Source organism: Pelecanus crispus, chromosome 6 (genome assembly GCF_030463565.1).
Source record: "Pelecanus crispus isolate bPelCri1 chromosome 6, bPelCri1.pri, whole genome shotgun sequence".
In the NCBI taxonomy this organism is placed as follows: Eukaryota; Metazoa; Chordata; class Aves; order Pelecaniformes; family Pelecanidae; genus Pelecanus; species Pelecanus crispus.
The window spans coordinates 16,792,159-16,804,840 of record NC_134648.1 but is presented as its reverse complement, the minus strand read 5'-3'; the positions used below and the strand labels follow the sequence as shown (position 1 = coordinate 16,804,840).

General features: G+C 36.2%; 1 protein-coding gene across 1 annotated transcript in view; it reads right to left on the bottom strand.

The window, feature by feature from the left end:
* Window positions 1-279: 279 nt before the first annotated feature.
* OTOG (otogelin) overlaps window positions 280-12,682 on the bottom strand; it is a 113,974-nt gene continuing 101,571 nt past the window's right edge. Inside the window, exons 49-56 of the mRNA XM_075712101.1 lie at window positions 11,941-11,981; window positions 10,717-10,792; window positions 9,303-9,481; window positions 8,409-8,513; window positions 7,855-7,974; window positions 6,493-6,538; window positions 1,778-1,857; window positions 280-480 (exon numbers count right to left, since the gene is read on the bottom strand). Coding sequence (XP_075568216.1) covers window positions 280-480; window positions 1,778-1,857; window positions 6,493-6,538; window positions 7,855-7,974; window positions 8,409-8,513; window positions 9,303-9,481; window positions 10,717-10,792; window positions 11,941-11,981 — 848 coding nt within the window. The remainder of the gene's footprint in view (window positions 481-1,777; window positions 1,858-6,492; window positions 6,539-7,854; window positions 7,975-8,408; window positions 8,514-9,302; window positions 9,482-10,716; window positions 10,793-11,940; window positions 11,982-12,682) is intronic.

Here is a 12,682-nt window from a genome sequence, read left to right as displayed (position 1 = left end):
CTAATGTAAATCACTTCACCTTTTAAGTTGGCACATATCACAAGAACTCTTAAAGCAATCTCTGTGAAATGAACATGAAGACAAATGGCAATACAAATGATGCAAAGCCATTCTTCAGAAATTTAGAAGAGCCCAAAAATATTTCTGTTCTTTTATCTTTTAGCATTGAACTGGTAAAATTCAGTGCATTGTGTATTGTATTTTTAATAGAGAAACTATTCAAATTATCTTATGCTGGGAAGAGCTGGGCTTGCTGTTTTCTTTCCTTTCATGTTTTTTTTAAGACCATTGGCAAGAACAATCTGTAGGCTCTTGGATTGAATAGCTGACCCAGGTTGAATTACTAGTGCAATACAATTGCACAGTTCGTCTCTGTATTCCGAGCTCCCTGCAGCATTTGCAGAATCTTGCATATGTGTTGATGTTGTAGTTGTAAATGCTTGCAGACGGGCACTTTCCATCACATGAAACAATGTTCACCTGGTAACAAACGTGAAGAATAATCAGCAAAGTGAAGCAGCTAGGAAATAAAGTTAGGAGTTCTCAAGAAAATCCAAAGATATTAGGCACCCAAATCCAATGGCAAAGCAATGAAAAATGTGGAGGTATGTCCTCTAGCCCCCCGTGAAATCCCACTATGTCTGAGTAATAAACTCTGAAGTACATTGCCCAGACAGATCTCAATTTTTATCTTACAGAGATTAATGATGACTTTCCTGTCAATTTCAGTAACAGCAGATTTTGGCTTTTAACAGACACAAAGAAACAATTGCAGTTTTGAATTTTAAAGTATTCATAACAACTTTGGCTTGAACATAGCACCAAATGTTCTGTCCACAACTCCCTACAGTATTAATTTCAGTGATACACTGATGCAGTGTTGCTATACTGGTATCAGTAAGGAGGAATATAAGGAATCAATCCTTTGGAAAGCCAAGGGGGATAATTACTAATGATACCAAAACTGTAATACAGACTGTAACAGGAAGAGTCATATAAACTGGTAATTTTTTGAAGTTTAATAGTCACGATTTGCGTTTCTGTTCGATGAGACACTGAGACTAAATTTCCTGGCTGCTCAACAGTTTACTCTACAAAACATACTCTCACAGTCATTTTAGAGGTTACAGCTGTTTCCCTATACTCTTTTATTACAGCTTTTCCAAGCACTCTTACACATCTCACATGAGACGCCTGTCTGCACCCTTGCTGCTGCTCACACTGCCTTACTGCCCAGCAGGACACTGTTGGTGTCCTCCCACAGTAAATCCTTCAGTAGACACACAGATAGTGCCTCATTCTTCCTACGCATTTCACAGTACGCTCATACTGCTGTCTAAAAAAAAATGTCAGGACCCAAGATTCCTTTCTTCATGAAGTTGGCGTTTAAATACTTTCCCTAGACAGACAGAAAATTAAACACATCTGCAGCTGTTTTAACTGTAGTATATCACGGGCAAGATTCACTTATATCAAAGTTAATTTGCATATAATATTGCATTATAGGGTGACCTGAGACCTTGGATTTGTACTAAATCAACATGCGCCTAAATGCACACAAAAGCAGAAGTCACATCCCCCTTTTTCTTATTGAGAAGATGGTTGCTGTGAATGTAGGGAAACACTAAAACAGCTCTATGAAACACAGAAACCTCTGTCTCTGTGAGAGAGAGAAGCAGACAATAGCCTTGGGAATTTGCATTCCCTTTCTTCCTTCTTTTTATTTCTTGTCTTTTTTCCCTTCTATTAAAAGAAATCATGATCGTTATTTACTTACCGGTGTGTTACTCCTGCAGTCATTCTTGCGGATAGTCATCCTAACAGTCACCTTTTTACAGAATTTTCCATCTTCCTTACCTGCAAAATGGACATTGATTGAAAAATATCAGCTTAAAACTCTAAACATTTCAGAGAAAAGAACATTCCTGAATGTTTTATGGGATTACGAGACACAAAGAAGAAAATACCCAATGCATCACTGCACATACAAAACTTTGGCAAAGTGACATTAGCTATACATTGTATTGCTTTTAAAACGATTCTATTTCATGCATGGAAGTAGCTGTCTCCTTGTATCTCCAATAACAATTATAAAAGGTTCATTCTTCACTCAGAAGCCTTTTAAGAGTAAGTCCACTGTCTTTCAAAAAATTTTGTAAGCTTGATCAACCACTCCTGCGCGAAGGGTTGTTAATAATGCGTAACATGCATTTTCTAAGAAATAACTGTAACAAACTTTAATAGCAGCAATTGCATTCCAGTGGCATAAATGAAGTTTAAAATGAACACTTAACAGCAGAATCTGATGAAGAATAAGGCTTTAGGGGGCTTTACATTTCTGTATGTTTTTTATCAAATAAGAAAAAGAACACCAGTGAACAAATTAAATTTTTTATTTACATTTTCAGTAGCATTATTCCGACAATTTTTCTCACAGAAGTATGTACAAAGTATATGGATGAAATAAAAAAGATAAAAAGAAATTATGAAATGAAATAAGAGCAGTTAATTTAAGAAGCGAATCCTGAATATTTGAAGAAAAGCAAAGTTGTTCAGTATAAAGTTCAGTTGTTAGAGATCAGAAAGCACAGTATCTTCTTACGATGATCCTCCCTGTGCTGAAGAAACCACATCACATTGCAGATCTGTAAGAGAAATGAATAGTCCATTCCATTATAACAGATTCCAGTTTCACAGCCGATTTTACACCCTATGATGCAGTCCCACATGACTCTTCACTTAGAGAGCTGTATTTTCTTTCAGCCAAGAAATTCAAAGTTGTTGGCAAAAGGTGAATAGTTAGCTCCAGAAAAGAAGGGCAATGAAAGACTCACTGGTTTGATGAATACCCAATACTGAACTGTGACAGAGCTTTATTACATCTTGATGTGCAATGTCCAGTTCCCTGCTCTAATCACTGTCAAACCAGGTAATACTGCTTCTCAAAAAGAAACATTTTTTGTGATGTGTGTGTTTGGTTGGTTGGTTTTTTTAACATATAAGCCTGCTGCTGTTTCTAGACATAGCAGAGGTTTCTAGAATATGAAAGAAAGATCAGCAATGAATCTTCTTGGAGTCAAATAAAAATCTACCATCAGAAATGGCTGGCTACTGCTTGACTATCATTGAACTATATTTGCTTAGGCAAAAAGTAAATTAAGAAATTAAAAAAGAATTGTTTTTAAAAATAAAAAACTCACCATTATTTTGTGTTTCTCATAGTCCTATTCATGTCCTTTCTTCTTTTACATTTTACATGGTGCATAGGATGGGGAATTCAGTGCAGCTGTGGCTATGACTTCATCCAGGCTATAGTGAAAGTGCATCATATCTCATAAAGAAATAAATACATAATGTATTTCCATGCATGTACTTTAATGTCCAGTGGCTTTTAATGAGCTCTGTGACATAGTATATTTTTCCACAACCAACCTTACAAAACATGTGAGCATCTTGCGTGTTATAATGTGTTATAATGAGATTCTTTTTCACAGTCTGTATGGCCAAAAATCCTTGTTTGGTTTTTGGGTAGACTTATAACACCTTTGTCATTTAAAGTGATGTCAATATGAAATACAGATTTCAGCGTAGTACTCCTAGAGTCATGAGTGTAATTTAATGAAGGATGTATCACTCAGTGATGTACAAAATTACAGTCAACATCATTTCTTTTACAGAAATAGAGATGTTTTCACAAAATAAATGCCAAAACAATTGCATTCATACCATGTTACAATTTAAAAAAATTATCATGCTCTATTAAAAAGAACAAAGATAATCTCCAATTTTCATGGAGTAAACACAGGCTTGCTATTTTCAGTATACTGCCCTATATACAGATGGGAAAGAAATGACCTGCTTCTACTGTATACGCCACTGGAAGCAAACCTATACGATACGTCATCTGTGAAAATGTTGTTTATATATTGTAAGCTTTAACAAGCAAAGCCATTAGTCTCTATGTTCTACAGCACTGTGAACATAATGGAATTAGCTTACATTTTTAAACACCGCAATTTTACACATGCAGCAAGCTAAAGACTACACAAGTGCTTACTACCAACAGTACATTGTTGGCTAACAACAATGCGCTGCCCACACAGTGCAAAATGAAAACCAAAACAAAACCAAAATGTGAGCCACTCTGAACCACAAGCTGTTATACTACACTGTAGCTTTTGGCATAATTGGCTAACATGAGGCCTGATGCTCCTATCAGGGAGTACATTGTTGGAAATCAACAATGATGCTGTTTGAGTTGGTCCTACTTATATCCAGAAAATGTACCTGTGTTACAGCTAGCATAGGCTGTAGGAGTGACTGGGCTAACAGGGAATGGGAGGAGCATTGACACTGAAGAACCTGGTAAGAATATTACATATTGAACAGAGTACATGTTACAGAGGATTCCCTACCAGTATGAAACATTTTGGACTCATTAGATTTCGGCATATTTGAGAAAATAATTCAACATTAAAATTTCTGGATATTACAGTATCACAGAATGGCTGAGGTTGGAAGGGACCTCTGGAGGTCATCTGGTCCTACCTCCCTGCTCAAGCAGGGATCACTGTGCCAGCAGCTCAGGACCATGTCCAGGTATTACTTGCATTGCTAAGCCTACTGTAAAAACGAGGAGGGATCTGATCTACATTGTTATAACTAAAACAATCTGGTACCCTAAATTTAAGTTGTCCTCTGGGGCTACAAGAAAGAAAGAGTGTAATTTCCTCTGAGCAGTGTTTGTAAAAACTCTCTAGGTTTTGATGGAACTCCTGGGGCTTAATTTTCAAGTACCACTTGAAACTGAAAGCAAAAATCACAATGGTTTCTAATGGTAAAGTACTTCAAAAAAAACCAACCACCTGATAGCCCTTCTCATAAAACATCTCACACAGTTACAACTGAGTAACAGCTCTCATGCCAGATTTGTTCAGAGTCAGAATGGACTACATGATTCATAGAGGTACTATGTTGTCTATAAACAGGTGTGAAATCCAAACTGTATGAATCTACTTCTAAATGCATCTCAGAAGTCACTGGATTTTTCAAAGGTTTAATTTTACTTTGTGATGCATGCCCCAGATTAATAACTTACTTTTCTCTTAATTATTTACGAGTGTGGCTATGATCTTTCTCTAAGTACAGTAGCAAGATCTTCTGCCTTGCTGAAAAGTAGCTTAATGGATTTTTAACGGTCTTAAGTTGTTTGTTCAGAAGCTGGCTTATATACCTGCTAAGGCATTGAAGGGTAATGTCAGATAATCAAAAACTAATCTCAAAGAGCCTATGGAGAATCAGCTACAGAACTAGGACAAGTGCTTGAAACACAGGTCCATCAGAGTGAAAAAACATGAAGAGATGTTACCATTCCCTTACAGTGATCAGGAGCAGGAAAAAAAGCAGATGAATCTTGCATACTTTCAACAACTTTTGTACTACAAAATGTAATACATAATGAATAACATCTAAAGGTACCTCCCAGTTGGCAACATATATCCCACTGCAGTAACTGTGCATGTGGTACCATATCTGGTAGTCATGATTGTTCAAATCCCATCCCACCCAGCACAAAATATCTGCACTTTTCTCCAGCTCTCTCCCACACTTTATCTCCTACTGTCTTTAGCTTTTAAGGTCAGTATTCCAGCCACTTATGCAAATGAAACGAGATTTTTGCACCTTTTTAAAGATAATATGATACTGCCCAGTATAAAATCTCCTTTTCAATTGCTTATAACATTGTCAACTTCAAGTATTAGAGCTTAAATTCTTCAGGTTATGTGTCTGTCTCAGGCTAAGTTCTTCATGAAATCAGCCAAAATGTTTCAGCTATGTATCAGTGTGTTAAGAAAAAATGTACTTAGCTTTTGATTTATATTAAGAATTAGCATATTTGGAACCTATTCTGTAGAGAACCATTTTATTTTTTCCAGAGAACTTTTATTAGCTCTCATAGAAGTCAAAACATAACTTGGTAATCAAGCAGTGGGGAAAAGAAAAGATAACACCTGAAGCTTCTGAACTATGTCTATTAATGGAACCTAAGACTACATTACAATCAGTTAATTATTTACAGCATTAACTTACAAGCTGCATAGATCAATCTTCATTTTTACCAAATATGAAGATATGAATGTAGATGAAGCATGTTTTAAGATGTCTTCTGAAACACACTACCTTTTATTATACTAAATGCAGTAACTAATATTTTGAGGAGTCTTACATAAGAACTACAAAATACTCAAGGTAGCAATTTTAGTGACTTGGCCAGCCACAATCACTCAGTGGAGTAAACCCTTCAATGTTAAACTACTTTCTTCTGATTTAACTCGACTAGTTTCACTGGTATTCACGTGAGTAAAACTGGGAAGAGCACAGCCTTTAGAGATCAGTGTATCAAGCTTTTATGCAGGAAAGAATCAACCTTATTTCTATGGTAACAACAAATCAGACAGACTTGTGAGGCAGGAAGTGTCATTAACCACTTACATGTTTTGCAGCATCCTTCTAAGAATGGTACAACATAGCCTCCAACCTGACCAAGAGAGAAATAAAGAGGAAAAAACTTGATCTTTTCCAAACATTCATTCCCATATATCTGCACTATTAGAAATACCTTCCAGATAAAGCTCTACAATGTTATTCAGGCAAATGCAGAACTCTGGTGAATGGATGAAGGTTTGTCTGTCAATGATCGAACTTGACTGTTTTAACACAAGTGAGTATTAAGTGGTTGTCACTCAGTGCCACTATACATCACCAGCTATCAAAATGCCACATTTGGAGAAGGAATGACTGTGTTAAGTCTTACTCCATCATGTGTTACTTAAACACCTGACTTCTTGTAGAGGCCATATTGACAATCACAAAAAACCGATTCTGAATTCAAAGCAGAAAGAAATCTCATCTAAATTAGAAGCCAGCCGCTCCCCATATTGGAGAGTCATGGCTGTCTTCAGTGCTGTAGCATGAAGCGCTCCCCAGAGTCCTGTGGGAAGGATAGGTACAGCTTTTAAAAAGCTCTCTCAGGATTACATTGAAGGAGAGTTCAATTGTTGATGTCCTCCTCAGTATCTCAAGCCATGATGATCTATCTCTCTGCCTTAACTTTTTTAGTTCGCCTAGAACAGCAGAAGGCCTTTCACCAGCTGTGGAACTGAGATTCTCTCTGAAGAACCAACCCATTGTTATCCATGAGGAAGAACTACAGCCACCTAGTTCCTTTAGGACTGTTCCCTACTTATGTACCATCATGCATTAAGGAACGTATCCTCCCATCCACATGTAAATGTAGAATTACAGAGAGCAATTATGAGATTGCTCCCTGCATACATTTCCTGGCACTTAGTCTAATCTCATTTTGCAAATTCAAATAGAGCTTTTATTTCTTGCTTCTCCTGCAAAACTAGTCCACAAAACTTTATATCTCACTGTAGAAAAGGTTTTCCTAATATTCAGACAATCTTTCCTTTTCTTCAGTGTTTTTGACCACTGCAATGAATAAAATTGCTACATGCAGAAAATCAGTTAGAAAGGAGAATTCCAACCCAGAAAAGCATCCAAGTTCAGACAGCTGTATGAGGACTAGTTTGATATTACAAGCCTCTATTAAAAAAAAAGTATTTCTGAGAATAAGAAGAGTTCTCTCCAGCTGTGCAAGTGGGCAGTCTGGTGGCATGCTGTATGTGTATAGTTAGAGCTTTTCACCTTCAAATGTCTGGGCAAAAATGCACGCATTTCAAGAATTTAAAATTTCTCCCTTCTTGAGGTAAAAACATCTTTTGTCAGTGTTAATCTTTTCATGCAAACATAAATCATAGCTGGACTACGAACAATGTATTGAACACTGACCTTCACACATTCAGTTTCATTAAAGGGTGGGCAGCCAACTGAAGAGGAAACCAGAACTGGCCCTATTGCTGTGTTAGTGCATTCGTATCTGATGCAGTTTGAAATCCAAACAGTACCAGGCTGTTAAAAATTGTAAAACAGAATCTTTACTCAGCAACTCAGCAAAAACAGTATTATAAGCATTTATTATACAATTCCATTGAATGTGATCTTGTCTGAATTATAATTAATACTTATAGCAAAATATAATTTAGACGCATGTTAAAGTTGTTTAAGTACAGAACTTAAAAGTCTACTAAATATATAATCTTAAGCAGGTTCTAAGATAGCCAAGTCGATGATAATTCTGATACATTAAAATCCCTTAATCTCTGTAGACAGCTACATGATTGACTCTCCAAGAAATTAATGTTGCATACATGCAAAACTATTCCTAGTATTTGGCCAAATAAAGCTGCTCTTTGCACATTTTATATGGTAATATGTGTACAGTATCTCATAACTTTTTGTTTACTTTTAAATATTGTGAGGGAATAAGACATGTATAAACTTACCTTAAAATTGGAAACTGTGCCATTCCTGAAAGTGTGGAGACAAGACAAATTCTTACAGCTACCACAGCAAGTTGTTAAATCTTTTGGAGGCTGATAGACTTGGTTCTGCCAAATTCAAACAGATTATTCCTTGTATGAAATCATCTTGCAGCTCAACATTTTACTACTGTAATGGGCAGATTTTTTTCAGGTATCTGATTTTAGGGACGTTTTTTAAATAACTTTCAAAACTGCATAGCTTACACACTGTACATTCATGAAGCTTTTACAAAATATCTTTGATCTTAATTGAAGTAAATGGGGAGAAGTTCGAAGTCTGAGAGAATGAACTGGTCTTTCTACCATTTTCAAATGTAAGTCTGACAGCTTACTTCAAGAACCACTGAAATTTTGACTTTTTACACATTAGACATCGAGTAAGTACACAGTTAGAAAAAAGTAATCCCATGGTAATGTATCATATTTGTAAAAAGACAAGGCAGCATTTGCTTATTTTATAAAGCTGTTTTCACCACATTTAGAATTATTCTTCTATTTATAATTATTCTCTTCCCAATTCTTCTTGAGCTAATGTCTGCCGGGAATTCATACCAGTTTGCGCATAATGCAGCTAAAGTTATACAGGGATGCAAGGCAGCAGTATGCTATTACTCCAAGGTGGCAGTATGCTATATACATTAGTTTGTATAAGATTTACATGGGGGACAAAACAGTGAAGGGAGTGAGACACTTATAAACTTCTAGCAGAAGTGCCATAGCACATCATTAGAGGGAGATCTCTTAGTTACTCTTTCCATCTTGTTCCTATGGCTGTAATCTACTCAACAAAACCCAGCGAAATAGAGGCAAAACCACCAGTCACAATACACATGTCTAGAATTCTGAATTTCTTACGGCTTTGCACTTGACCGCACAGTCTATTGAAGATGTGTTTATTCGGTAGTATTTAGTGGAGGGATCAATCACATTTGTACAATAAGAAATACGGCAAATGCCATCTGCACTGTGTTCCACGATCGTCTGTCCAGGAAGCAGCACAGCTCTTTCATTACTCAGGCAAACTTTGTCTCTCACTACAAGAAAACATAAATATAAACAGCATGCTCAGGACAATCAGCTTGGTATCAAAACTTTGTTAAAAAATTTTTCAAACAGTAAAACAGGAATGGAAAAAGCTACTCTACCTCTTTATGAATTATGGGTCAAATTTTTCAAATATAAACTGTTAATAGTAGTCTAATCCTTCATTACAATTGCCAAATTATTTCAAATATAACCCATGCATGGAATCTAATATATATATAAAATATTCTATTAGCTGCACCACCAAAATGACAGTGTAGGCTGCTTCAACCAATTTGTTTTCAAGTCTACTTCAGGATAAGAAATGCACCTGAGAAATATCTATTTCTCCCCGCTGATTACTGAGGGCACAGAGGATAATTAGCTCAGAATGATACATCTTAGCTGTAGAAATCTAGGCAAGGACAATCCCAACTCTGTTGGCCAACTGGAATTATTTTTTCCTGAGTTTTCTCAGATGCTATTGGGCATGCTCTAAGACAAATTTGCATGGTGCTGAATGCTATCCTTATAGAATCATAGAATCATAGAATCGTTTAGGTTGGAAAAGACCTTTAAGATCATCCAGTCCAACCATTACCCTACAATACCAAGTCTACTCTAAGCCAATCAAGGGTAGACTAGACTAAACCATGTCCCAAAGTGCCACATCTACCCGTTTTTTGAACACTTCCAGGGATGGTGACTCCACCACCTCTCTGGGCAGCCTGTTCCAATGCTTGACCACCCTTTCCGTAAAGAAATTTTTCCTAATATCCAACCTAAACCTCCCCTGGCGCAGCTTAAGCCCATTTCCTCTCCTTCATCCTGTAAAGCACATAAGCATGTCTAACAGCTCCTGAGTAGTCCCATAATGGGTTAGTGGGACTTTTCTTTCTGTGGACATTGAGTGTGTGTTTTAGTTTCTTGCTGGAGTCCTTACTGAAGTTCAGCAATATGCAGGCTGCTTAGTCAACACCACCCAACTTTGCCAAAACTCTGCCTGCTATTTCCCTGCACAGACTTCCTACTGCAGGAACTAAAAGAATACAAGGACAGGACATAATCGACCAAACATTTAGTGAGGGGTCCTATTTTCTTGCCTTTCTTACACTATGTGTGAACTATGTCAGTCAATTCTTTCCTCCTCAGTACCATGTTCAAAATGAACATCCGATTTGTAATTCCTAATTTACCTTAACACTTGAAAGGGTATCTCTTTGAATAAAATTCTTTTCTGACTTACCACATTTGTACTTAATACAGTTACAGATATTTTCTGTACTGTTCTGAAACTGTTCATCTATCTGAAGTTTCTGCCCCTAAGTGCATAAAAGCAGAAAAAAAAAGAGATGTTAAACGACAGTGTTTTCTTATCTGTGTGAACTTTTAAACACCTTTCCATCAGGTTTTGAGTAGCAGTATCTCTTCCCCCTAGAAACCTATTTTGGATCCATTTTCATCACCCGCAGAGACATTTAATTTATGAATGATAACCAAATGGGAAGTTTTTTTACACCTGGAAAACGGGGATGGTTGTTGGTGTCAGTATAGCAGACATTTAGGACAGAAAAGACTAAGCCAGGCCAACAATGAAATGCAATGGCTTGCCTTTGTACAGAAATCTCCATGCAGTGTGGAGTGTATTCTTTCATGGAATAACTTAATGGACGTAAATAGTATTACAATAGCACAGATGTACTTTTTAATTTTGCCCTTTGTTGTTTATACGTATGCATATTAAGATTTTTCTGTTTTCTGCAAGTCCTGATTCCTTATGCCCAAAGTTCTTCATCTATGAAATGCAAGTACTTCACAACAATATCACTGACAAAGCATTTTGAAGTTCCTTTATAAAAAGTGAGTACTATTTCAAATTCCTTTCTAGGACTCCAAATTATAATCTTTATAAACTATTTCCTTCGCAATATTATTTTCTGGATAAAATAATGACAAGCAAAATCAAAGCATACCCAGTACTGACTGAGAACCTAACCCAGCAATGCTAACAAAGCATTTCTGTAATGCAAAACAAGTCACAATGAAATACAGTTTAAAATTTCTGCTTAGTCAGCAGTCTGAGTGCATGGTAGATGTTAACATATTCACTATAACAAATAATATTAACAAAACACTGATGCTTTAAAGTATTTAGTTCTGACAACTTAAAACCAAAATTTTATCTTCAGGTGCATGAAAGCAGTTCCACTCTACAAATACTTCAGGGCAGGATATGGTCATAAAAAACTCCAGAAATATCTATGCTATACAGCCATTTTATTCTGCAAGATATTTAAACTTAACTGGCTTCTTAAAAATGTATATATCTTCTTGTAAAGCAAATTAAAAAAAAAAAAGAGAATGACAAGGCATTTCATATTTCACTGATAAAACTATTAGTAAGATACTGATAAATAGATTTATTAAGAAATTAATAAAACAATACTAAGAAAGAAGACAAATTTCATACCAGTTTGCACTGAGGTTTGGGGATCGTATCGCATGCACATTCTAAAACAAAATACGATTACAGAAACAATAGTTTAGAAAGTTATATGCCATTTGCTTAAAACATAGCATCAGAAAGAATAGAAATTCCAGAATTACATGTCATCACTGAAGAAGTTCTGCTGGTTTTTGAAATACACCCATCTGGGAAGTCCAGAATTACATTTGATTGCTATTCCATCCTGAAAACTAATACCAGCTTCTATGACCACCTTTACTTACTACAATTTACAGCATTGTATCAACTGCAGTCCACCTGAACACGTTAAAAAAAAGACGATCATTCTAGCCAATAGCCTCCTTGCAGTGATGGCAATCATTGCCATCAATATAAAGCAATGGAGAATTGTGTTTAAGGCATCACGAAGAGTTGTATGATACACTACCATCTACCATCATGTAAACTGACAAATTCCTGACCTGTGAACCTAATCTTTTTTTTTTTTTTTAAAAGCCATAAATAATTTACTATCTCTTACAAAATTTCAAGACGATAATCACCCAGTTTGGACAGGCAAATTCTACTGTATGCGATCATCCTTGTGAAGCAACAAAAAACAGAACAGGCAGATTAAGAAGTTCTGTACCATGAGATGACTTCTCTATATCATTTGTTCATGAACAGATCACAGTATAGCTGGCTTAAACCAGAACTTAAACCCAAGAGGCCAAAGCTCTTGCCAGTGTTGTATTGTCTAAGGCAA